The 25,175-nt window shown below is 37.9% G+C and overlaps 1 protein-coding gene across 1 annotated transcript in view; it reads right to left on the bottom strand.

Annotated features, from left to right (window-relative positions):
• Positions 1-25,175, bottom strand: part of LOC139717269 (organic solute transporter subunit alpha-like) — a 31,584-nt gene extending 6,409 nt beyond the window's left edge. Inside the window, exons 1-4 of the mRNA XM_071628763.1 lie at positions 24,999-25,175; positions 4,271-4,425; positions 2,033-2,190; positions 128-201 (exon numbers count right to left, since the gene is read on the bottom strand). Of these exons, the coding sequence (XP_071484864.1) occupies positions 128-201; positions 2,033-2,190; positions 4,271-4,412 (374 nt within the window). The 5' untranslated portion in view covers positions 4,413-4,425; positions 24,999-25,175. The remainder of the gene's footprint in view (positions 1-127; positions 202-2,032; positions 2,191-4,270; positions 4,426-24,998) is intronic.

The following is a 25,175-nucleotide window of genomic DNA, read 5'->3' as shown; positions in this document are numbered from 1 at the left end:
TTCCCTCACACATACTCATTAAAGAAAAAGCACACACAAATCCCATATCATCTAACGTGATTAGCACTGACTGTATGTACATAATCGTACTATAATACTGTCAGTATACATATTTGTATTTACTTACAAATGTGCTGTAAAGCCTGTAATGACTGAGGCTCGGGGAATGATCATACCAAGGAGTGAGGTTACTGAGAATATCTGTAAAGCAGAGGAGAAAATACGAAAATTAATAAAACATCTAGTACACGCTGTACTATAAACATCCACTGAATATTGATATACCGCATGACATATGAACGAATCATCACTCGAATCTGTTTCCCAGGGCAACTATGCACAACCATTTAGCGTGGAGGGAGCGTACTGGTGTCGCCCTCAATCACAGATCTACAGGGGTTGGCATTTTGTAAAGATTATATATTTGACCAACGCTGTCGATTTTCAAATTGTATTTACAGTGCAATATCTTTTTCTCTATTGAAGCATTGTATAACACAGTTTGATATTGATGACCACGCTCAGAAACAAAGTGATCTTGTGTATTTACACAGTCGTGTCTGTTCTGTTGATTTTGCCATATGCTTTTTAGAATTGTGGGACTACAGTATGTCGATAAGCTTTATTTTGTCTTCTGTCGTCCCTGTCAAACATCTATTCTTTGATTTCATCGATGGAATACAAATGCATCCCAACCCTACTGATGTTGTACTATAATGTCACTGCACACAACATTAACACTTTCCCTAACTCATTGAACTTAAATACACTGATCAATGGGCGGCTCGGGAACCCAAATTGGTATGATTATGATTAAGTTAAAAGGCTTACGAAGCAGGCTGTATAATCACAAGCAGTCCTTTTTGGTATAGGCCTTATGTATGATTGTATGTATGTACACTCCTACAATAGACTAGTTCCTGTGCATGCGTGATGTTGTCTTATGGCTGGTTGGTATAATGAACGTCATCCCAAGATATCTCAAAGCTCATCGAACTTAGCGAGATCATAAAGCTTAATGTATTTCTTTTTAACAGATATTGAATATCACTGAAGTATTTCATTACCAAGAATCGAAGTTCAAAAGTTCGAATTAACCACGTTTCCAAAGACTACTTTAGGTCTCATGTTTGGCCATTTTAAGAAAATAGTCCGATTAAATTTTCGGAAGTGCTAATATATTTGATGATTCTCAAGCGCCCAAGAAGCAGCTGAGAAATATACTCAGCCGAGGAGGATTCGCTTTGGGTTATTTCCTTTTTATATCAGCTACAAGCACTATTCTTTGATCATAAGTGCGAAATTTTTAGTCATGATGGCAACTGAGGTGTTTACAAACGAATGTTTCAGCAAGTGTCATTTTCCTTTATAGCACTGTGTGCGGTAATGGGACGTATTGCGTCTAATTAACCATTACGAACTCCAGTGACTCAGCGTTATGGCATGAACCGTGCAACCAGCGGGTGATTTCCTTTAGAATGGGTTTTCGAATACCGCTAGAGAGAACCAGCTGCATTTACGACCACTTCGATGGCTCACTTGATTAATTCAGAACAAATAAATGAACAAGTCTTTATCGTTTCCAAAGTGGCCCTAAAGTTCTCATGCTTGCACAAGAAAACAACGGGCTCTGATAGACTGAAATGGGTGGACTCTGCGAGATAATGTGTGTGCATGTGTATGCGTGTGTATGCACATGAGGGCTTTTAACAGTGGCTGACTGAGAAAATAAATCATGGTTTATCCCTTCGGTGACATTTTGAATGACAGCTGCATAAGTGAATACAAATCATTGTCACGATCAAGAGTAAGATACAGATAGACAAGCAACAGACACCTATGTGCAGAGTAACAACAAGGCGAGTGTCTGGTAGACGGAGCCAAGTGCAAACGAAATACAATCAGAAATAATAATAGATTGCTAGGTGCTTATTATCACAAATACGAACTGTTCTGCGATCAAACGCTTAAGGGTATATTACTACGAAAGACCGGATGCCCTCCCGCTCGAGATGGAGAATGCTCCACTCACAGGATAAATGCCCATCACCATGGAGAGCTGTATTTTCCTCCTGCTAGGGATCTTCCGGCACACGAACCAGAGTGTCTCAAGGTAGATACCCACTGTGAAGACTGTGAGGGCGACGGCTGACCCGAGGACGGCAAGGAACTTGGGACTGCCTCCCAAGGCTGGACAGAGAGAATGAATAATATATGAATATATGATATATAGATATATAACATATGAATATATTATATATGAATATATGATGATATATGAATATATGATAGATGAATACTGGTATATGATATATAAACATATGAATATGTATTATAATTATGAAACATATGAATAGAAAATAAATTATGACATTATTGATGATGTTGGGTTTATTCTATCTAGAGTTATAGCCTCTTCATTGATTCCACTGCTTTACCAAAGCAGGGGGTCGTGCCTCTTATTAATGTATCCATACATTTGTCGGGTACCAATTCATACACCTGGGTCATGCAGATGAAGAGGGACATCGCGGGCAAAACATCTTGGCTAAGGGGGAACGCACCAGGTGGGGATTCGAACTGAGGACCTGCTTCAAAATCGTCACCCGCCATTAAGATCACGAAGTGGGAGTAACAGCGAGAACACGAAGAGGGAAACGAGTGGTTGATTTTAACATGAAATCTCCTATATCTGCTATGATACTAAACGTATTTTACGCATTCACTGCGATATTCACGATATTGGAGACACAGTGAGGTGAGCAGTACTGTAGTTTTTGTGCTTTGAGTTTCTATATGTAGGTCTCGGTCCTTCACCTCTTTTTTTCGGTGGTAATGCAATGTATGTAAAATGAATTGCTAACTATATCATGTTCAATAGTCAATGATGATAAAATCTTTCTCAAACTAATTGGTTTGATGTAATCCCAGCCCATGTCATGAAGTATACAGAATATCAAAAGACTTACTTTCAGTCTGTCTTAAAGAAAGTTATTTTGCTTCGTCTCTTCCTCCAACGCCCTCAAAACGACATGACGTTGATTGAAAATGACTCAAGGATTTAAAAAAAAAATCAGGAATATGAATATGATTCGCTGACGTTACGTCACGTGAAGATCGTATAACGACGTAATCTTTGTTTTTAGGGTCAAAAACCATTTGGAGAAGTATTTTGAATTTTAATTAATGGAAAAAATAGAAATAACTGATGCTTTTTCTCCGGTTTGTTTCTTCTTTTTTCTGTGAAAATATCTTTGTAAGACCACCACAAAGTTCAATAGTTTGTTTTTTTCTTGGGGGGGGGGGTTGCTAAGTTTACTTTGTATATGATTATTAATCTTTGTGTTCCTTTTTATTGTTTAAATACTGCTAAAATGAAGGTGAATAAAACTGAACCGAACTGAACTGAACCGAACTGAATTGAATTGAAGACCTTGTGTAGCAATTTACCTAGGCAATGTCTCAATGATGTTTTTTTTTTCTTGCAAACTTATCAAAGATGCAATGCATGAGCCCTACTCAGTCCTCTCACTTTTTTTCCTTGTGGTGTCCAATCGTAGTGGAATAGGGTAGCATGTGATTAATCAATAAAAATTGAAGCGTGACCTTTTCGTTATTAATTTATGTCTTAACTACAATGGAAAATCAAGAGGTAATGGAATTTGACACATCTCATATCAATTGTCAGTGCACAGTAGCAATAAAAAAGATTATAATGAAGTGTTCATTTTGCAGAATCAAAGTTCTTGGGTGATGAGAGCCATAAAATCGACATTTTCTTGAGTGGACACTGCGTTTGAAGGCGCCACAGGATATTAGATTTTCGCTCAGTAAACAGAGAATGCCGTGATTAATATACGTCCCAGAAATCCATAAAGGAGTGTGCGGTAATGGGGTTTCTCTATCTCACACATTTTTTTTTTCTCTCTTTCTCTCCGTTGTGGTGGGATGATAAGAAGTTGAAGTTTGTGATCTTTTTTTTTACTCTATCATGTTTTTGTAAAAATTTGTCGGTCGAAGTCACTGGTGCAAATGAATTCAAACCAAGGTGTCGTGACTTCACATCTCAAGAACTCTTCAAACTCTCTAATTACTTATCAACATATGTGCGGAAGAGACAGTTCTAGTAACCCACTCTCCATGAAACTGATGAGTCAGCGATATATATATATAGAGGATTTCAGAGTTTCGGTCGGAACGGGTTAATGTAGTGTTCCTGGAAGAGATGACTTGGGTTTAGGAACGATAAATGTTTCTTGGCTGAGCTTACTTGCTAAAAGTTCTGATGTCGTCGGGTCGATGAGAATTGGCCAGCAAGCGGGAAGGACCGGACCCATTGTCGCGTTTGAAACGTTCACGGGGTGAACCTCTTCGTACGAAGTCATGACCATGGTCGTTTCCGTCATCATCATCGTCTGGAATTTCCTGAAAGAAAGAAATAATGATAATAATTTTAAAGGATGGTAGGGAACGGAGATACTTCAAACAAGTTGACGACAACTAAATCTCTGATATCTTTGATATCTCTGTATTTCTCCTTTTTCTCATGAATGGTCGATGCTGTTGTCATAGATTACATTGCCCATTATACCCCTATCTCACCTCAAATACTGGGAAATACCAAATGATGACAACGACAGTTCTTCACTGAGAGTATAAGAAAATACACATCTAGGGATGAAGGGAAAAGGCAGAACAGGGGACAGGATAGAATGCCCTTGCAGAAAGAGGAAACTGAAGAGAAAAATTCTGCAAGCAATGGCAAAGTGAGATGGTTATTTAAAATTCACGTGCACACGGAGACACTCCACAGGAAAAAAAACACCCAGTTGTGCTATTTACGAAGTGCTTTGTCGAAACCTTTCAAATAGATCTTTTAGATATTCGATGGCAAACATAGTAATCAAGGCAATTCAAATTCAGTTAAACTTACTTTCGATCGACACACAAGAGCAAGTATCGCCGCGTATAGCTGCTTAGCATGGGACGTCAGTGATCGATTAGCGTATATTGAAGATAATCGATCTAGGCTTTTAAAGGAGGCATCGCTAAACATAATAATTGAAACTAGCAGTCCATCGCGTGTGCCGATCCCTCTACCTGCTTCGCCACATTCGTCTTGAAGGAGGACATTCGCAAAATGAGACTCAAACAATGATCATGCCTGATACCTGTGGGTCTCGAGTGAAGAACCAATGTACTTACTTTGCGCGCAAGTCCCAGTGTTCAATAGTTGTTATAGCTCTCTTTTATGTACACTGCAGACGTACACGACATACGATACAGCTCGACTATTTGGCACCTTGCTGATAATAAAGCTTGTTGCTAGGTATGACCAAATTGGTCAGATCATCTTGACTAGATGAGTTGTCCACTCTGGGCCCCCGCAGATTTTCCCTAGTTGACACAGATCGTCCAGTTGTCTGCTTGTAAAACTAAAACTAAAACACACTGACGAAGCCTCACTGGACGCGCAGCTTTCTCTGACTGAGATCCGGACAACTGTGCATTAATGGTTCCTGTCATCAGGTTACTTTCAAAGCGTTATTTATGACACTGTATCAACTGCCATAGGTTTTGATATCGCTTCTGTGCGCTGTAAAGCGTATCGCTCCTGTGGACTTCATATAGTATTATGTCAAACTGGGTCTCCATAGTTACTGGAGTGCGACATGACCGCGTGATTTCACCTCCATATCATGCACACTCATTATCGAAAGCGATAATATGTGCTAACTTCAACAAGCTCAGTGGCAAAAGCATAATCACTGATATGATATCACTGGTTCATAAGGCGACACTGTGCGTTTAACGTGGCGCCACTTAGCCTAGCTAGCAGAAGAGACAAATAAAATTCAGAAAGATAACAGAGTAGAAGAGATGAGAACTAAATTGATTACTTGAGGAGAAGTAGTCTTGCTCTCAGGAAATGCGCGGGAGGCCAAACTCCTGATCAGCGAGTGATGAAGTGTGTAAAGATGACTCCCGAGGGTATCCAGCGCACCGTCCATCGAGGGAAGAGGACCTACAGCATCACATTCTCGTCTTCATCAATCACTCGAGAGAAATGCAAACACGCCACGTACTCTCGCTGACTGTCTCTCCGGCTCCAAACATTCCCAACCTCAATTCTTCCTTCACAATCATTTCCTTGTCCTTCTCTCCTTCTATCTCCTTCTATCTCTGCCCATCTCTCTCTCCCTTTCTCTCACTCATACACATGCACGCAAACACACATACACACACACACACACACACATTTATTGTCCTTAAAACATATTAATTCACACATTATCATAAGTGATAACAACGGCAAACAAAGGATAGAACGAAGGCAAAGATGTGAATTAAGATTTATGGTGGGGAATATGATGAGAAAATAATGTGCATGATGACAGGATGAATACGATAGCAATGATACTGGTAATAGTAAAACGAAGATGAACCTTGATAAAGACTAAAAAGACGCTTGTGGAATATAGGAAGTATTCTTCTCATACCGTTTTATCTCCTTGAAAGATAATATAACTAGTTTCTTTATGATGTGACTGACGATATTTTATGACAGTTATGACAGTGGAAAGCAAGGAGGAGAAGCAGAAGGAAAGAATCGCATACATGTATGAACTGGATGAAGAAAAAAATAAATGCGGTGAGGCAGAGACTAAAGAAAGAGAGAGACAAAAAGAAATGAAAGAAAAAAAAGAAGGGAGGACACATTTAACTTTTTTTGTATAATCCCTGATGCTGTATCATCGGTCCTATCAATCGATTTGAAGGTGATGTGTTCTGATGTACATTAGGCGGAATCGGAAACAATTTCAAAACTCATTTTGATCACTCAGATGCAAATTGAAGTTGGCATACAGTAAGTCGGAGGAAGAAGAGTCGAAACAAGGTTCAAAGAAAACAGTAAGGCAGCATCACAATGATCACGAGGTAACGAAGAATAATGATGCGCTGAACTTACCCCCTTTCAACATAATTTTTATCCCGCCGTCCTTAAAACATTAGCAGCCACGATCTGCCACGCACTTCCACCACAAATGCACAGCCAAAAGAATTCAATCTATCACTACTGTTTACAATACCAGAACATCAGTATTCCAATCCATGGAATGCGGTGAGTTGAGTGAAATGCTCAACGAGCTGCACACCGGGTAGTTTTCACGGGGAATATTATTCTCTTTCTCAGTATAAGCTTTTTTTCAAGATTCAAATTTATTCTCACTTCCATCAAACAAACAAAGAAATTATATACAATGCATATGCACAGGATATTTGTAACGATTGCAGAATGTGATTTAACAAAGTATATATGAAAATGAGTAGCAGATAAAAAAAACCCCACAATTATATCTTTGTTAGTATATACATAAAGCATATAATACAAGTTAACTATGGATGGGGATGGAAATGGAGGGTCCTACTAAGAAGCAAAGCGTGTACGATATGGGACCCCCTTGTACAATATGGGACCCTAAGCTTCGATAGTTCTCACTTTCAAAGTTCACGCAAACAAACCTATCCATCGCAGCGATAAGGCTGTAATGGACACGGACAAAAGTAAGATTATTATTTCATTATGATATCACCGTGTTATCATCGAAATCACTAACAATCGGCAAACTCTTTCACAAGTTAAGTGCTCGCAAGAGGCCTGCCTGTCCCTGTGTGTGTGTAACAGTTTGTGAAAATAAGCATGTATGCCTGTATGACGTCACGCCAGCCATCACACGTTCTTTTACCTCACAAATTAAACCTTCTCACCTAGCTGGTAAGGGAACGAGACTTGGCTATAGGATGCAAGTGACGCTGGCAACCAAACCCTTCACTGCAGTACGCCTTTAGTTCGTCAGTATAGGTTAGGCCCCTAATTTCTTAAAGTGGGTCAAAGAAATGGTGACTGATTTAAAGTGTAAGTCAACTTCACATTTCAGTGGACAATCAAGTATCGATTAAATCTTTAAACTCCGATACATTTTGAGGGGAAAACAAGCGGACACCAGATGCAATCACGCCAGGCAGCTGGACTGAAGCCCTGACAAGTTATAGTGTGTAACGAAAATACGCTGTGAGATAAGCGAGTATCGAACGAATATCGAAGTATTGTCATAACCACATCATCTTAACCATAATGTGTATAATCAAGGAGGCATAATTATTATCTTGTCCCAGACTGTAGTGCTTCTATAACATTGACGTATACAGTCTATAGAAATACATTGTGATGTCATTGGTGTTGATTTCCGATCTCTCACGTAGATGAGGTATATTCTTTTTCTCAGATAATGGCGATAAAGACACTATGCTAGTAGGTAACCATAATCATGAAGTTCATTTTGAAAGAATGTTTTGTGACACCATGTCTCGATTTGTTGCATAAGCTAGAGAGAACATTGTGAGCATGGCAGACTTATAATAGTCGCATGTTTTCAAAGGTTACCATTAAACTTAAAGATAATTGATGCCATGTCATTTGCTCATAATCAGACATTGGCATGTGAGTTTATATAGGTGTATATAGATCTATTGCACTGATGTATATTCCCATACTTTTGGGACGAGTCACATGGTGTATAACTAGGAGTTCATGAATACATATATGAACACAAATTAAATATTTCTTTCGTCTCACATCTTCTCTGATATCCTCATATCTCTTTTATGTCTTTTCATTCCCTGTCCTTCATAAATACACTTGCCTTTTATTACCATTATTTGTAGCACGTTATACGATGTCTGATGACAAATGAATGTAAATGTGCCCCACCTTTTCTTTGCCAACACGACCCTATCCCCGACAGTGCAAACAGCATAAGAGCTTTGTACATTTTTTTTTCAATATGCACAATATTATTGTTATTAGAGGCCCATTATCCATTGATCACTTCAACAGCGCTTTTGTATACATGTACTTCCTTCCCAATTCAGTTCCTTTAGATTTCATTAAAAAATGACGACAGCATCACGTACAGTGAGCTTGATTTACCGACATGTTTTGCTTTGCCGGCGCAGAAATGGCGCGAGTTTTTGGTGGAGTCCTCATCACCTATAGCATTTTGTGGTGATATCATTTTGTATCATGTGGTAGATACTTTATTTTCGCGCAGCATGAATACAGGAAAATAAATACGTTCAACTTTTCCTCACATAAGACTTGTGAAACAGGTGTGACTGTAATTGGCATGTAATAAAATTTATATCAATTATCCAGTAGATTGATATTATTGAACGCCAAGACGAAAACTTGAGAAATCAAACCAATTCATTTTCTTTTTCAATTCAATTATCATCTGTATATTATAAAGATGTATCATTTATATACTGAGTATCATAAAGTATATAATTATGTATCATAAAGATGCACGTATATATGGCCACGGAGCAAATCCTGTGAAAGATCTAAGTTGCAACATTTATCATAACTGCATGGCACTGACTGGTGTTATCGAAAGCGAACGTGCGTAATGTTTGCTTCTGAAACAAAACAAACCCCGCTGCACTATACGGAAACAGTGCCTTTCTCCAGACAGAATGAGGAAATAAATTATAATCGATTTTTCTCCCTGGACGAGTGGTGGGGGTTTCATCGAGAAACGGAAATACGGGGCAAGCAGCCCATACAGCAGGAGGACGAAATCGAAATGCCTGTTGACGTGTTGTGGAGAGTAGTACACAAATCATCCATCAAGTGTCGCGTTGTAGAGCTAGTTAAACTTGAGTAAAACAGGCTTGGAAGTTGGAAGCAAACGTGTGTGTGTGTGTATGTATATAATATGTACGAGTGTGTGTGTGACTTTATGGAACATCCCTAGCACATTCCTATTATTGACTTTGCTGACTTTTTACACTGATACTCCATGGCCAAAGACTGGCTTTGAAAGTCTCTCCTTTCCCATCCTGTGTTTGTCGCCAGTCTCATCGTACTTACGTCAGAGGGAAATAGCTTTTAAGTACAAAATAATTATGTTAAAGTTTTTCTTTGATAGTGAAAAGTACGTTCTTTGGAAAAAACCAACAACTAAATTTATGCTGAACAAAATCGTTGCGTCCTATTTCAAGAAAACACCGCAAATATTTTTGTCTTGTCTAGTTGCTTGCTTAAACGCAGAGAATTAGTCAAGCAAAATATATTTATTCGTGCTTATAATATTTTCACAAATGTGTGTATGTGTATGTGAAATTCTAGAGAAAAAAAAAATGGCAGGCTGCAGCCGAAAGCATGATTTTGATATTAACACTTGCCTCGACGGTGAGTGAAAAAATAAAGTGTTCTTCAAGTAAACCCAAAAATGTCATGGTATATGCTAAAAAGAGAAAAGGTATAACAACAACTAAAACACGCTCTTATTGGACATGAAATGCGCAAAAAATGCAAGTGATGAGTGCTTCTGCAAACATTAATTATGTGCATCAGTGTGCCGTATCTGTGCGTTTATTGGCGTGCGAAGGTCATGAACTTGCTTGTGTGCTTTGACGGTGTTGTCGTTTCGTCAGAATGACAGCAACCTGTAGGTAAGTTTGTCGCAATTTAAGGGAAAATGAAAACACTCACACACATACACACACAAACACACATATACAAAACGGGGTGGGGAGAAGTTCGAGACATAGGCACTATAATAGGCATCAGTGGTTCATGATGTTGACATGAACAGAAGATGTGTTTCTTCAAGGTAGAGCAAGATTCCTATTTTAACTGCTTTTACGCTCCTCTGATCCACTCTGCGCAATGCTGCCAGTTTAACAACAAAGCTCAGTTTATCACTGTTATCAGGATTTGACGTCTATTGAAGTATCCAAAGAATGTTGACAGTCTTTAAACACCTTGACGCAGACCTTCAGGCACTTGTTGGTTTGTTTTAGGAGCGCTTGGTCATAAATATCTCCGTATTCAAGCAAACATGATAGATATATAAATGTGCAAAATATTGAAGGATGACGGTGATGATGACGATGATGATGATGATCGCTTCTTCTCGTGGCTCTTGATCTAGAATGTCTCAACTCCAACTGTTCAGTCGATATATCATTATGATGTAAGGGACATTTGATTCTCATTATCCCGAGTCAAGGATTAGGCACTATTCTTGGGAATGCGTAGCTGGGAAGAGGTCAGTCATGAAGCATGAAAAAAACCTGGAAAGGCGTTATTTATTTTGATTTTCAAAGGACTGTAATTTTCAGAGTTTTATAGATTTGAGGATAGTGCAACATCACGTGGCTTTCATGGATGCAATCTCCCGTCATTCCTTACAATTCATTCGAGCAATCCATACAACCTGACAAAATACTCCTCCTGCAACTGATTGAATGGAGAAAGTGAGGTCATGGCAAATTGCAATTCACAGACTTGAAGTGGAGGGATCTCACACTGTAAGACTGATCAGGCAATGATGACAACTTTGATTTCGCGATCAACCAATAACGGTGATAATTCATTTTGCATCAGAAGTCCATTGAAATTCCTTGGAAAGCTCACTGATGGACTGCAATAATGCAACATTTTCGAAACTATCCTGGGTTGCTGAGAGTCACAGGGCTATTAACCCTTTGTGCTTTGAGTGTCGAATGGAACAGAAAATCCCATAGCGTTGTTGTACATTCTGTCCAAAGTTCGTGGCACAGAAAGGGTTAAAACACTGTGGCAGAGTGGCTGAGATTCTGTACTCTACACAGGATGTTCACAGTATAACGAATCCTAAATAAGATCCCTGTGCTGTGTTTCATAATTTTTGGACAATGGGTGCACGTCACGAGTTCAACACCCATGATCATACAGCCCACGAGTATGCAACACATGAGTCATACAGCCAACGAGACGGTAGATTATTCGATTCCATCACTATATTTGCTTCTTCGTTATCCTCGCAAAGTATGCATCTTTCATACATTCGTGCAATATATATTTTGTTTCATACTTTTTACAATTTGCTAAAAAAAAAATCTAATCTGTCAAACGTACACTGTATAATTGTGTTACCTTTTGTTGGATGGAAATAAAGGAACTAAAATCTAAAAACTGAAATTTAAACTAGAATTTCAAAATGATCGTCATTGGGCTGTTCTGCCAGGAAGGGGTGTAGTAGTCTTGCGTCAGGACAAACATAAAAGCAGAGAAAGACAAGTTCATTGACAAGGGGCAGAGATGCCAAGTTCAAAAAACTTTTATGAGTGAGATTTTTATGACTCGGCATCTCGGCGCTCGCGCGCATGCGCACGCGAACGAGGAGGGTGTCCCCCTCCCATGGTAGGGAGCTTTTTTAAATTATAAGCTCTTAATGATGCGATCTGGTGCATACTTTAGTGACTATTTTTCACTAATTTTGAAAGGCAAAAGGGAAATATACCTTCAATTGCAACTATCACTTTAATCCTTTGAGCTATGCTCCTTATTTTTGGCCCAAATTGCAGACTTGAGTCTCACGCAGAATGCGTGAGACTTGGTAGCTCTGAAGGGGGGGGGGGGATTCCGATAGAGCGTTTCATCTAAATATTATAGTCTATTGTAGAGCAGGATATCTACTTATGATGTTAACTAATGTTAACTGAAAATATCTGCAATCATGTGAGTCGTGCAATGGTGATATTTCCTCACATTTTTCTTACGATGTGTACATAAAATTTGGTAAGGATTTTTCTTTCTTAAAGATATACTTGCCCAAAGTGGAAATTTGTGAAAAATTACTTGAGTGAAAATGGATATGGATCTTGTGAGGCCGTGCCATCATCACTACATCTAATTTGCACGTAAGGTACTAGTAACTAATTTCCTTGTATTAGAAGGACATGTGCGTATAATCAATTGAACTTCCATTGCTTTCTTATCTTATGCGCATTTCAATAAGACTCGCACTGTTCATTTGCTTTTACGTTATTCATCAACTTGTTTATTTTCATTTTAAAAGAGCGACATCAGGGAGAAAGGTCTCGGCAATAGTCGGCATACATCCCTGGTAATGCACTTGGGCCTTGTATTTTGATATGCTTCACTAATGTCCCAGATTTCTGTGGGGTCATTCGGGGTGACGAAACGGCTCATTTTACATCGAAACATCAGAGGGTATTATGACTGGCTGTGACGTGTATTAACAATAAAAAAGAGGACTTTGCCAACACCCCTTAGCTCTCCTTGTCATCGCCTCAATCGGGGCAGCTGATTAGAATGGGTAAGGTGTATGTGGGGGGAGAAAAGGGGGGGGGGGGTGATGAAATCATTGTAAGCAGTGAAAGGGAGTTTTCTTTGCGCGGTGTTCACTTTCACACAGATCAATCTCACGACGACAATTCAACCCCATCTACACTGTAGTAGTCTTCTCATCCAGCAGTGAAACTATCTCATCCACTTTGCACTTTATTCTTCCTACCAACCTGCTAAACGCAGTCACATCCAGACATTGAGTAGTACTTGTTCGGCTTTCAACATATATAAATAGTTCAACGACTGTTTGACCGACAATTTTACTTGCCCTTGAAGGCCCTTACAAATTCCGTTTACTCTGACCTACCAGCTGACTGTAGACATATCGCATAAGGTTTAAAATGCTTATTCATGTTTCGGTGTGAGATACATCACATCTTCTTATTTGTTGGATGTCGTCAACATAAAAGTGTATGATGGGCGATATCCGTTGAGGTAGATATTCTCGCACTTTTTAATCTACCAAGCTCTCGGCCTTTATTTACTGGCCTTGATCGGCACAGCGATACAATAAAAGAAATCACAACAGATCAAAATGTTGAATATGAACATGTCATAACAACATAGCCCATATAATGAATGAATGTGGATAAATTAATGTAAATGAATCATACATGAATAGAGCTGAATGATTCATATATCGTGGCAATTTCAGGGGCGTCTTGGTTGCTACGGTTATTAGCTGTATATGATTGAATATATAGTATCTGTACATATCTACATGCGCACATTAATTTACCCACGATACATCCGATAATAGTCAGATGCAAATATAAAGGTTTACATTAAAATATAGAGACACTAAAAAAAAAAATATTCCTCTAATAGTATGGTAATGTTAAAAGCGCGAGGAATGGCGAGTAAGATTACTTAAGGGCTAATGCACTTTCGTATCGAGCAAAATATGATATCTTGAATAGCTTTAGGTTTAGTGTTATGTTTACTCACGGTTTTGTTAGGTTTTTATAGGGTTTAGGGTTAGGTTAATGAATATTTCGTTAGCGTTAAACGAACCAGCAACTTACAAAACGTGCGTTATCTTACATGACGACAACGTCGAAGATTGAGGCTAATATCGACACTTCCAGTTCATCGATTTGGTTAGAGATTTAGCTGGTGATTTGTTACATATTCGTCTAAAGTATGGCGAAATTTGATGAAAATCTGAGATGTGGAAAGGTGGAACATGACTATAGCCCCATTATGTAGTTATGTTACTATGAATCAATTTAAAGAAATTCGTAAGGGTTTATGTAAAGACACATTTTCGTTGATACATTTGAATATAAGAAGTTTAAGTAAGCATTTTGATGAATTACAGTTATTATTGGATAACCCAAATAACCCTTTATTTACTGTGATAGGACTAACTGAAACGTGGTTATCTTCATGCCCCAAACGATCTTTCTCGCTTGAAGGATATAATGTTTTTGTGAATAACAGACCCGATCGTTCTGGTGGTGGGGTTGCCTTGTATGTTTCAAGCAGTTTTGAATGTATTGTTTGTGAAAAGTTGAGTAAAATGAATGACATTGTGGAGTCCCTTTTTGTTCAAATTAATGTTCCTGGTAGTAAAAATATTGTGATAGGTATCATTTATAGACCCCCAAATTCTAATAACAAAGATTTTTTATCATATCTCACCGAGTTGCTCACAGATCCTTTATTTGCTAACTCAGAGTCCTTTATACTCGGTGATTTTAATATTGATTTGTTAAAACATACAACAGACAATATACCGGGTGAATTCCTTGATACATTCTTATCCTCTTCTTTTTTACCCCTTATTTCCAAACCAACTCGTGTTTCTAGTCATTCGGCTACTTTGATTGATAATATTTTTTGTAATGTTTTAACTCTCCCAGATTCTTCTATAATTTTGTCTGATATTACTGATCATTTTCCTGTTATGACGCATTTTAAGTATAATCATATTAATGTTAATTCATTTCATCGTCAGGAAAGGCGTAGAGTAACTCAAGAAAATTTGTTTTCTTTTTGTGCTTCTTTAGATAATGCTAATTGGGAATGTGTGTTTGATACAGATGACATTAATTTGTCTTTGAATAATTTTTTTGATGTTTTGAATATTCATTTGGATATATGTATTCCCAAAAGAAAATACAAACGGGGGAAAGGCTTCCCTGGATTACAAAGTCCATTTTGCGATCTATTAATAGAAAAAATAAATTGTTTTATTCATTTAAGATGAAAAGTACTGAGCAAGCACGTTTGAAATACACATCATATAAAAATACCCTCACAAAAATATTACGTATAGAAAAGAAAAAGTATTATCATAAGCAATTGCAGAGATATAGATATGATATAAAAAGTACGTGGAATGTGTTAAAACAAGCTATGAATACATCTACCGAAATCTCTGGTATATCAAAAATTCGATTTGATGACAAGATTATTGATAATTCTCAAGATATTGTAAATATTTTCAATAAATATTTTACAACTATTGGAGAAGATATTGCTCAAGAAATTCCCAATACTGATAAACATTTCACTGATTTTTTGAATCAGTATAATACACATTCTATATTCTTTACTCCTACCACTAGGTATGAGGTTGTTGATATTGTTTCTGGTTTGAAAAATAAAAAAAGTGCAGGTTATGATGATATAAGCAATATGATTTTAAAAGGAGCAATATATTCTATTGTGGATCCTTTGGTGTATATTTTCAATTTGTCAATGTCAAACGGTCAGTTTCCGGAACAAATGAAAATAGCAAAAGTTATTCCTATATTTAAGAATGGTGACAACCAGGATATTAGTAATTATAGACCTATTTCTTTATTATCTTGTATATCAAAAATCTTAGAGAAAATTATATATAAAAGAACAATGAATTTTTTGAAGACGCATTGTGTTCTGACAAACTCCCAGTTTGGTTTTCGAGAAAAGCATAGCACCTCTCATGCATTTTTGAATTTTATTGATAAAGTAGCACATGCTTTAGATAATCACTCTCATTTGATCGGTATCTTCCTGGACTTCTCCAAGGCCTTCGACACTATTAATCATAATATATTGCTTTATAAGTTGTCCCACTATGGTATACGTGGGAAGGCCTTGGAGTGGTTCAGGAGTTATCTAACTGATCGTAAATAATATGTTTCAATAAATAATTATAACTCTGATATGAGAGAATTAATGTTGGCGTGCCACAAGGTAGTATATTGGGGCCGTTGTTGTTTATTGTTTATATTAATGATTTATGTGCTTCCTCCCAAGTGTTATCATTCATACTTCTCGCCGATGACTCAAATGTGTTTTATTCACATGAAGATCCAAATATTCTTGTGCACACAGTAAATGCGGAGTTACAAAATTTACGAGATTGGATACGAGCTAATAAGCTGTCCCTGAATATCAATAAAACCAAGTATATGTTTTTTAGTAACACTTTAGATAATTTGAATATGGATATTTATTTTGATGACACTGTTTTAGAAAGTGTTTCATATACAAAATTTCTTGGAATCACAGTAGATGATAAACTTTCTTGGAAATTTCATATAGATTATGTTTGTAAAATTATTTCGCGCAATATAGGCGTCATTAACAGGTTCAAATTGTTTCTTCCCCAACATTCATTATTCATACTGTATTCGTCTTTGATACTACCTTATTTAAATTACGGAATCTTGGCATGGGGAAACACGCATCAAACATTATTAGATAGGGTTTTATTGTTACAAAAGAAGGCACTTCGAATCATTTGTAATGCCGCTCCTTGCTCTCATACAGCTTCTTTGTTTTCTGAAAATAAGATTCTGAAAATTAAGGATTTGTTTTTATTTCATTTAGGACAATTTATGTATAGTTATAATGATAACTGTCTTCCGTTTATATTCGATTCTATGTTTCCTCGTAACCTGACATACCATAGTTACCCAACAAGACAGTCTAATGAATTTTATTTGCCCCTGCTTAGAACGGTTTTAGCTCAGCAGACATTTATATATACAGGCCCAAGATTCTGGAACTCCCTTAGTCCAGACATAAAAAATGCTCCTTCTTTGTTTTCATTCAAAAAAAGATTGAAATCATTCCTTCTTAAGTCTTATAATGTAACAGAAAGAAATTAATTTTTTTGTTTATTTTTTTCAGTAAGTAGGTTTTGTAAGCACCAGGATGCTATTGATTTTTCATAGGCTTGTTAGGTCGCGTCTTTCGCGGAATTCCGCATCGCATCCCCTGTTTTTCCTATTGCAAACTTACGTGCCTTCACAGAACAGATAATGCGTTCTGCTATCAGCAATTCCATACAATTGTATATATCACTTTCTCGTCGCTTTTAATGCTCTACACTTCTAATATGGCTAATAGTCTCTGTTGGTTTGATCTTGAATGTACCGATTGATCTAGGCTTTTTGTTCTTAGTTGTCTCGTCTCTTTACTTGTATTTATGCTTCTTCCCTTTCCCCTTTTCCACTTCTTTTTTCATCCCGCACACTTGTAGTTAAGTTTTCACCTTTTTTTTTTCTTCCTGTGAGGTGCCCACGTTGTACAAGCATGGTCTTTTGAGTGGGTACCTCCACTTTTTTTGGCAGAATGTATAAATATGTCTGTATGAAAAATGCCTAAATTTGTAATGATTATTGACAAATGCTATCCTTTGCTATCTATGTATCATTCCTTCAAACGTATGTCGAATTTATATTTTTTGTACATTCTGTTGAAAGAAGTGAAAATAAAACCTTTGAATTTGAATTGAAAATAGGATACGAAAATGCATCCCAGTACCTGTGCATAGCTTTACGGTGCTTGGGGTTCCGTGACTGTTGGTCGTATGTGTTATGTTGTAACGCACTACTGTAATGTGTACGTAAAGCTGTTTAGCTTACGATAGTACGAACATAAACATACACACACACACAAAAACTAAAACACATAGAGACACATACGCAAACCAACACAAGTCACGCTCCGAGTACTGTCACTCGACCAAGATCCACGGAGCCCTAAAAAGCACCGCAAATCCACGCACAGGCAATCCAACTCACCACTTATCCCCGTCACTCCATGCTCTTTTTACCATTAGAATGAAACTTTCTCGTTGCCTTACGTTTCTCCGTGTACGAATGTTATTCCGCACCACAACTAGACGCCCCTTTTAAAAACCGCCACGATTTATGAGTCATTTACACGTAGCTGCAAGATTAATTTGCACTGATTTATCCACATTGATTTATTTCTCAGACTATTTAGTTATTATGAATTTATGTTCAGGCCGAAAGCTTGACAAATTGATTCACTTTTGCACTGATGCATTTTGTAGCTACCCTACTCGGTTATACAATGTAATATGTATTAAAGGATTTGTAAAGATACACAAGCCATATGCTTTTCCAGAGGCCGCCATCAAACTCAAGCTTCAGCTTAAGATGACGGTCTCCTGCACTTTGTATGTATTGATTCGATTGAATAAGCAATGATTTTCCAATTGTTTTTGTATGATTATAATTCACCTATACCAGGGGCGGATCTAGGGAGGACCGCAACCGGCGCACGCCCCCCCCCCCTTTATTTTTTTGTTGAAACAAAAGAAATAAAAAGAAAAAAATGGGGGGAGGGGTGCGTGCGCCCCCCCCCCCTTTAATTTTGTAAACGCGCCCCCTCTTTACGGAATTCCTGGATCCACCCCTGTATACAATTCATTATTGAATATAATTATTTACAATATAAGTATCATTGCAATATGTGTGTGTGTGAACAGTATGCTGTGTGATTATCAATACTTCTCTTGAAAGCATTGAATGTTATTCATTAAATTGCATTGCTGAAGCCTGCGTTCATCTTGTGTGTTACATCATTGGCCTAAAAATGACTTATTTTCAGTCCGTTTCTATTTTCGTCTCTCATCAAGCGTTCTATCCTTTGCTTTGGTATTCTCTTCTCTGTCAAAGCGAAACGGAGGAACACTCGGTATTTACAGACCATATGGCGAAACTTTCACAGCGATACTTAATTCCTTATCTATAAGTTGACTTGAAAATGTGTGTTTCAAGTGCATGCGATCACGTCACACAAACATTTAGCACTATTCTAACAGGGCGTGATGGAATGTTTAGGTTATTCGGTGTTTGATCGGCCAAATACAGAGTGAGAGTTTTCTGGAAAAAAAAATACAAAGAAAAGGTTAATAGGGTTTGCATATCACTCGAGAAATGTCTGTTTTGACCTCATTATCAATTCATGCCCCGAATTTTGGTAAATATGAAGGGAGTATGCCTCATATTTTTGTTAATATTACAAAAAGTTTTCGAACCGAGAGATAGAGAACTTACAGCCTGAAGTCTATTTTCTCCGAGGTTTAACCAAAGATGCTGAATGCGAAACCCTTGCAACAGATAGCCATTCTCATTTTTCACATTTTAGTTCCAGCTGATAAACTATATTCATTCTTGCTTTATTTTGCCCCTCCACAGGAATTTGCATCGATCATAATTTTCTAGTACATCTTACATTTCATAATAAATCCAATATCAAATTTCATGGTCAGTTATTTTGAGCTATATGAACACACCGCAAGTAGAAAACATAATGATATCAGCACCAAGAAATGCTGGCATGAGAACCCACTATTATATACACGTGGAGGCAGCATAACTAAAATTTAAAGATACCTATTACCAATATAGACCTGAAATACTTGTAGATAGTTGTGCCATCTTAAGCAACATATTCACCTCTTTACATTTGCTTGATGAAGTTAATTTTGTAAGGCATTTTTTCCTAAAACTAAATAAAAATTTTGAATCGCATTATTTTATTCATATACAAATGCGTTTTCCCTTGTTTTTGCTGTCATCATGCAACCTAAAAGCCCATTCCCTCTTTATAAGCACACAACACGCAAACACATTATTAAAACACAGTTGTTCCTTGTCCCTCCCTCGCAGCCCCCCCCCCCCATCTCCCTCTCTTCCTCCCTCTAACGCACACCCTCATGAGGTTCCCAAATACAGACATTCAAGCTCGTTCAGCTCAAGTACAATCCCACACACCCTTCTGTTTCCTATTCCAATGGGCTTCTAATGGGCTAATACAGTTCTATTCTGTCTAGGTGTAATTTCAGGCTGGATTTCTTTAATAAAGGGGAGTGTTTCAAGAGTTACCTCAATGAACATGAAAGTCAACACGGTTTAATGATATCAGTATTAGCAACAAGTAAAAGTTTGATGAACTATTACGTCACAGGCTGACAGGGTCATAAAACTCTCTATAGTTGACTCGATCACAAATTTTTAATGATAATTTTCTGTGTTATTTGGACACGAATTTGTGTTTGCACTTTACGTTGTACGCCCGTTTGGCTGTTTTTGGTGCCCCAATGTGATAATGTTTGCATTGTGACTCAAGACTGGGATTACTGTGCTTTATATGGAAATAGATGAAAGGAAACTAAATAAAGTACAATAGATAAGAGAAATGTGTATTCCTCACGTCTAAGCTTTCTTGAGTTATAACGACCAAGGAACAATGTTATATAAAGGGATGATTATCTTAAATTTTAAGTATCTTTGTAAGGGAATTAGCAGGCCTAAGCCTCTGGCTTTTCAGTGGTTCCTCGTCATTTAACCTTGTATGTGAAATACTGTCTTTATTTGAAAAAAAAAATCAAAATCAGTAAACTGAATAGCGTTGAATTGAATGCAATTATCAGCTCAATGCACTTCACTGAGCCTGAACCGAGGTGCATAATAGTATTATGCAATGCTGATCATACATGCCTAAATTAATGTCAATGAGCCCGTGTATGCATCTGTGTGTGTGCATCATGAGTGTCATTTCTTAGCTCTTGTCAGGAAATGTTTCCGCACACACACACACACACACACACACACACACACACACGCCCTTTCAAATACTTGCTGTCAGTTCCTTTTGTGGAAACCGTAAGCATTTGCTTGTGCACGACAAGCAAAAGGTATACATAAGCATAGGCAAAAGATTATGCATATAGATTTGAGTAATACATTGCTTGAACTAGATCTTTTACTCGACGAGCTTGTGCTTGTATTTGAAGCAATCGCTTACAAGCAATTGCTAGTTTTATGCATCCGGCCCAATTTCTTAACAGGAATCGTTCCTCCTTGTTCGGGTTTTTTTCTTTTCTCGTCCATTTTCTTCTTTTTGTTTCATTAGGAAAATGTAATGGGGTATGGTGGGAGGGTGGTGGAAGGCTTGATGGACAGGGTCGGTAGAGGTATTATGAATATCAATCTTTTCAATTCTTCGTTTGACAGGAATGCCAGATTTGGTTGGGCCTGTCCCTCTCCGCTAATGATCCCCCAAAATCTGGTTCCCTCGTCGATTTTTATCAAGACGTTGACGAGAGAAATACAGTTCACTGGGACACGAACGGAACGCGAGTATCTGATGACGGGTGCCCAATTTCCAAAACAGCCACCGGCAAACATCAGATTGTGCTGGTATGCGTGTCTGAGAGAAATGAACATGACACGGGTCTGTTTAACTCCTTTCTGCCCAAGAGAAGTCAAAAGGTCACTTGGGGTCACGCCTTGTCGTATCGTTCCATGCCAAATAAATTCACTTTGATTATTGTGATAATCTGCAGTATCATAAATATCGGCAGTTTCAATATGTTACACTATAATGGGATGCTGTGATGGTTTGATGGTAGGAAAAGGATGTCATTTAACCATGAGATAGCTTCAGTCACCGCCCCGGTGATTGCCCCCCCCCCCCCTCCCTCCGATCCCCCCCCCCCCCGCCCCCACTCCGGAGTCGGAGGAGAGCACCTGCAGGCGTGTTCCGATAAAGGTGTATTATTCGCGCGACGAAATCCGGCCTGAGAAAAAAAGAGGGTGTATGTCACCTTTTCACTCGGAGATTTCTTTTCAAAAGCATTTCCTGTTTTTTTTTTTCACTCTTTCTCTTCACACAGACTCATGGGAAATGTTGAAATGGAGTTATAAGATATCTTGAAAATCAATGAAAAAAAAATCAAACAATTATGTCACATTATTCTAATATTTTGGGTTTTTTTAATGAGTTCTGAGATCCCGTTTTGTACAGGTACACACACACACACACACACACACACACACACACACCACAATGATACACACAAATCTCTCCTAAGGTACTGTAATAACAGCTTACCTGAGATGAGTGGAGGGGGGGGGGGCGTCTGTCTTCAGATATTGGGTTGGAATGAGATCTAGCTCACCTGATATGGGATATGCTGTGAGCAATGTGAAAAATTGGTAGCTTGTATTCAAGGTCTATAATTTTGCATATGTTTTTCATTTCGTTGCTTTATCATTATCTAAACAAAAAAAGCGATTCTCGTGGAAGTTATTAACCGATTTAGACTTCAATCAAAATATTTGGTGTAGAAGTTTCCAGTAATAATTACTCATTCAGAATTCTAATTCTAATTATCAGTGATGGATGGATGGCGGCCTGGTTCCCAATTCAATTAATTTCTCATTAACAATTATGCAAGAATAAACTCTCGACTCTGAATGCTATTACTAGTAAACCAACAATAGGAGAGAAAAAGTAATATGTGTCCATGACGAAATCAACAGATCTTCGATGAGCTCGTAAACAGCTTAGACGCCTTTAAATCGAACTTCTTATGTCGTTTTCCCCCCTCGTTACGATTTATCACAGCTGCGATGGAGAAAAAAAAATGTGAAAAGTGACTTTCACGACTAAAATGTATAGTTGCCTTCAACGGTATCTGGAATGTCTCACACGAAAATTAGTTGGCATAGAGACAAGCAAATCACACATCATCCATCACATCGTGGTGTAAACAAGCTGCACGGATGCATTTATGGTTTGGAATATGATGGGTCGAGCAGGAACCGCGTTGATACCACTTTCACAGAAATTCATCTAAATCGCACGCAGTAGTTGGTCCACATTTAGGCTAAAAAGTAGCATGTCGATGTGACAGATTATATAAGATAATTATTTTGTTCTCTGGTTGTCTTTTTTTAATTGTCTTTCTTTAAAGACATATCAACTCTCAGTGTAGTCGCAACATATTATAATTATTATGATATGTGTTTGGTTGTCGAAGGTTTGATTATATTTAATTTTATATTCAATTCGAAATACTGCCAATATTGGGAGATCGATGCTTCCTTTTGAAGACCCATATGAATTTGGCATTTGGGTTCATTATGTCGTCTTCAGTGACTGAAACTTTGAAAAAAAATGTAATACACAAAGGCAACGCCAAAAACCTCTTTAAATGCGGGGCAAAAATTTGATGTTACCGTACTTTCATTTTTTTTTTAGTTATGAAAAAAAAAACACGAAAAATCCATGACAGTTGCATAAAGTATTTCAAAAGTAGAACTCACTGCTTTCTTCCCATTCGCATTTAGCATTTTTCAATTTCAGCTCTCTGTAACCGAACCTCTTCTTGCCCTCGGTACGTCATTTATCCCTCTCTTACCAGGGTGATTTCTATGTGTGTTTTTTTTAAATATCTTTCTTTCTCAAGAAATCACTAACACGAGACGCCGACAAGCTGTGTTTGAGCGTAACACAAAAGCGCGACATTCTTCGCTCATTATACGAGACGTGACTAAGACTGGGTGTCAACAACGGAGAAAAGAAACGGCTATAAAAGAAACGCAGGATTGTTTGAGGGCAAACACAACTCCATCATCATCCAATCGCCGATCTTGCCCGACCTCCGCGCATCAAACCTGGGGAGACGTCGTCTTGAGATACGATGTGGTATCATGCAAACACAGCGAGAGATGCGGGAACGTCGTCACTCTCGTTAATCTGTGTCTCAGTCATGTGTCACCATGGCGTACATTAATTGCGCGCAGTCATGACTTCTTCTTCTTCTTCTTCTTCTTCTTCTTTCTCCTCCTCCTCCTCTTCCTCTTCGTCTTCTTCTTCTTCTTCTTCTTCTTCTTCTTCTTCTTCTTTCTCCTCCTCCTCCTCTTCCTCTTCGTCTTCGTCTTCTTCTTCTTCTTCTTCTTCTTCTTCTTCAAATTCAAATTCAAATTCAAATTCAAATTCAAATTCACGAGGGCGAATGTTCTCGGAAGATTTTATCACTTTGACCAACGCATCTACCATTTTTGTCTCCTTTAATGTTAGAGTATGAGAGAGAAATTGAATTGGAGAAGCTGAGAGTAAACTCAGCTAAAGAGAGTTATCTAGATATTGATAGACAGATGGAATGGAAACGGGAAAGAAAGAGAGAAAGTGAAACATTGGTAGAAAGATAGAAAGATAGGCAGAAAGATTGAGAGAGCAATGACCATCATAAAAATGGTAGCATCATTACTCTAACGAATATTTTGAAGTAATGTTTTCTTAATTTCTTGTGAAATCGCTTGCTCAAGCATCCATGCTTATCGATGTTTGAAAACCAAACAACAAACGAAACTTATGAAAGAAATGGATTGCCGAGCAAGACATGGTATAATAACAAAGAAAGAAAATAAAAGTATAGACCGGCGATCATAAAGATGAATTTACTCCGACATCTGACCATGTAATACTTGAACATTTCAAAAAGACAGCAAATTATGCAGGTATGAGTCATTTCATCCTTTTCCTTAACCGAATTTTCTAAAATGGTTCACATATATAATGCTCGTAATACATTATGGTCGCCTTTAAATGATTATGATCTATTTCAGTTTCGAAAGGACATAAAACCCCACAGCAACAACAACAACACAAAAAACAAGTAAATATATTCACAGCAAGCAAACGTTGATCTTTCGTGGTTGCGTGTCAACTGGATCATGGCGTTACTTACCAACCACCTGTAGAGTGAATCAGAGAGAAGTAAACGACTGCTCTCCCGCCTTCTGGACGGCAGCGTTTCCTCTGCTGCAACCGATACAAGTCGGGCAATTTCCTCGAGGGTTTGTGAGTTCTGACCAGAACAACACGGTGAACGATCGGCTGTATACAAGTCTGCGTGTTCCTGTTG

This window comes from Diadema antillarum, unplaced genomic scaffold (genome assembly GCF_040938485.1).
Source record: "Diadema antillarum isolate AM-2024a unplaced genomic scaffold, OU_Dant_1.0 scf00000074, whole genome shotgun sequence".
Lineage (NCBI taxonomy): Eukaryota > Metazoa > Echinodermata > Echinoidea > Diadematoida > Diadematidae > Diadema > Diadema antillarum.
This window is presented reverse-complemented; position numbering and strand designations above follow the sequence as displayed.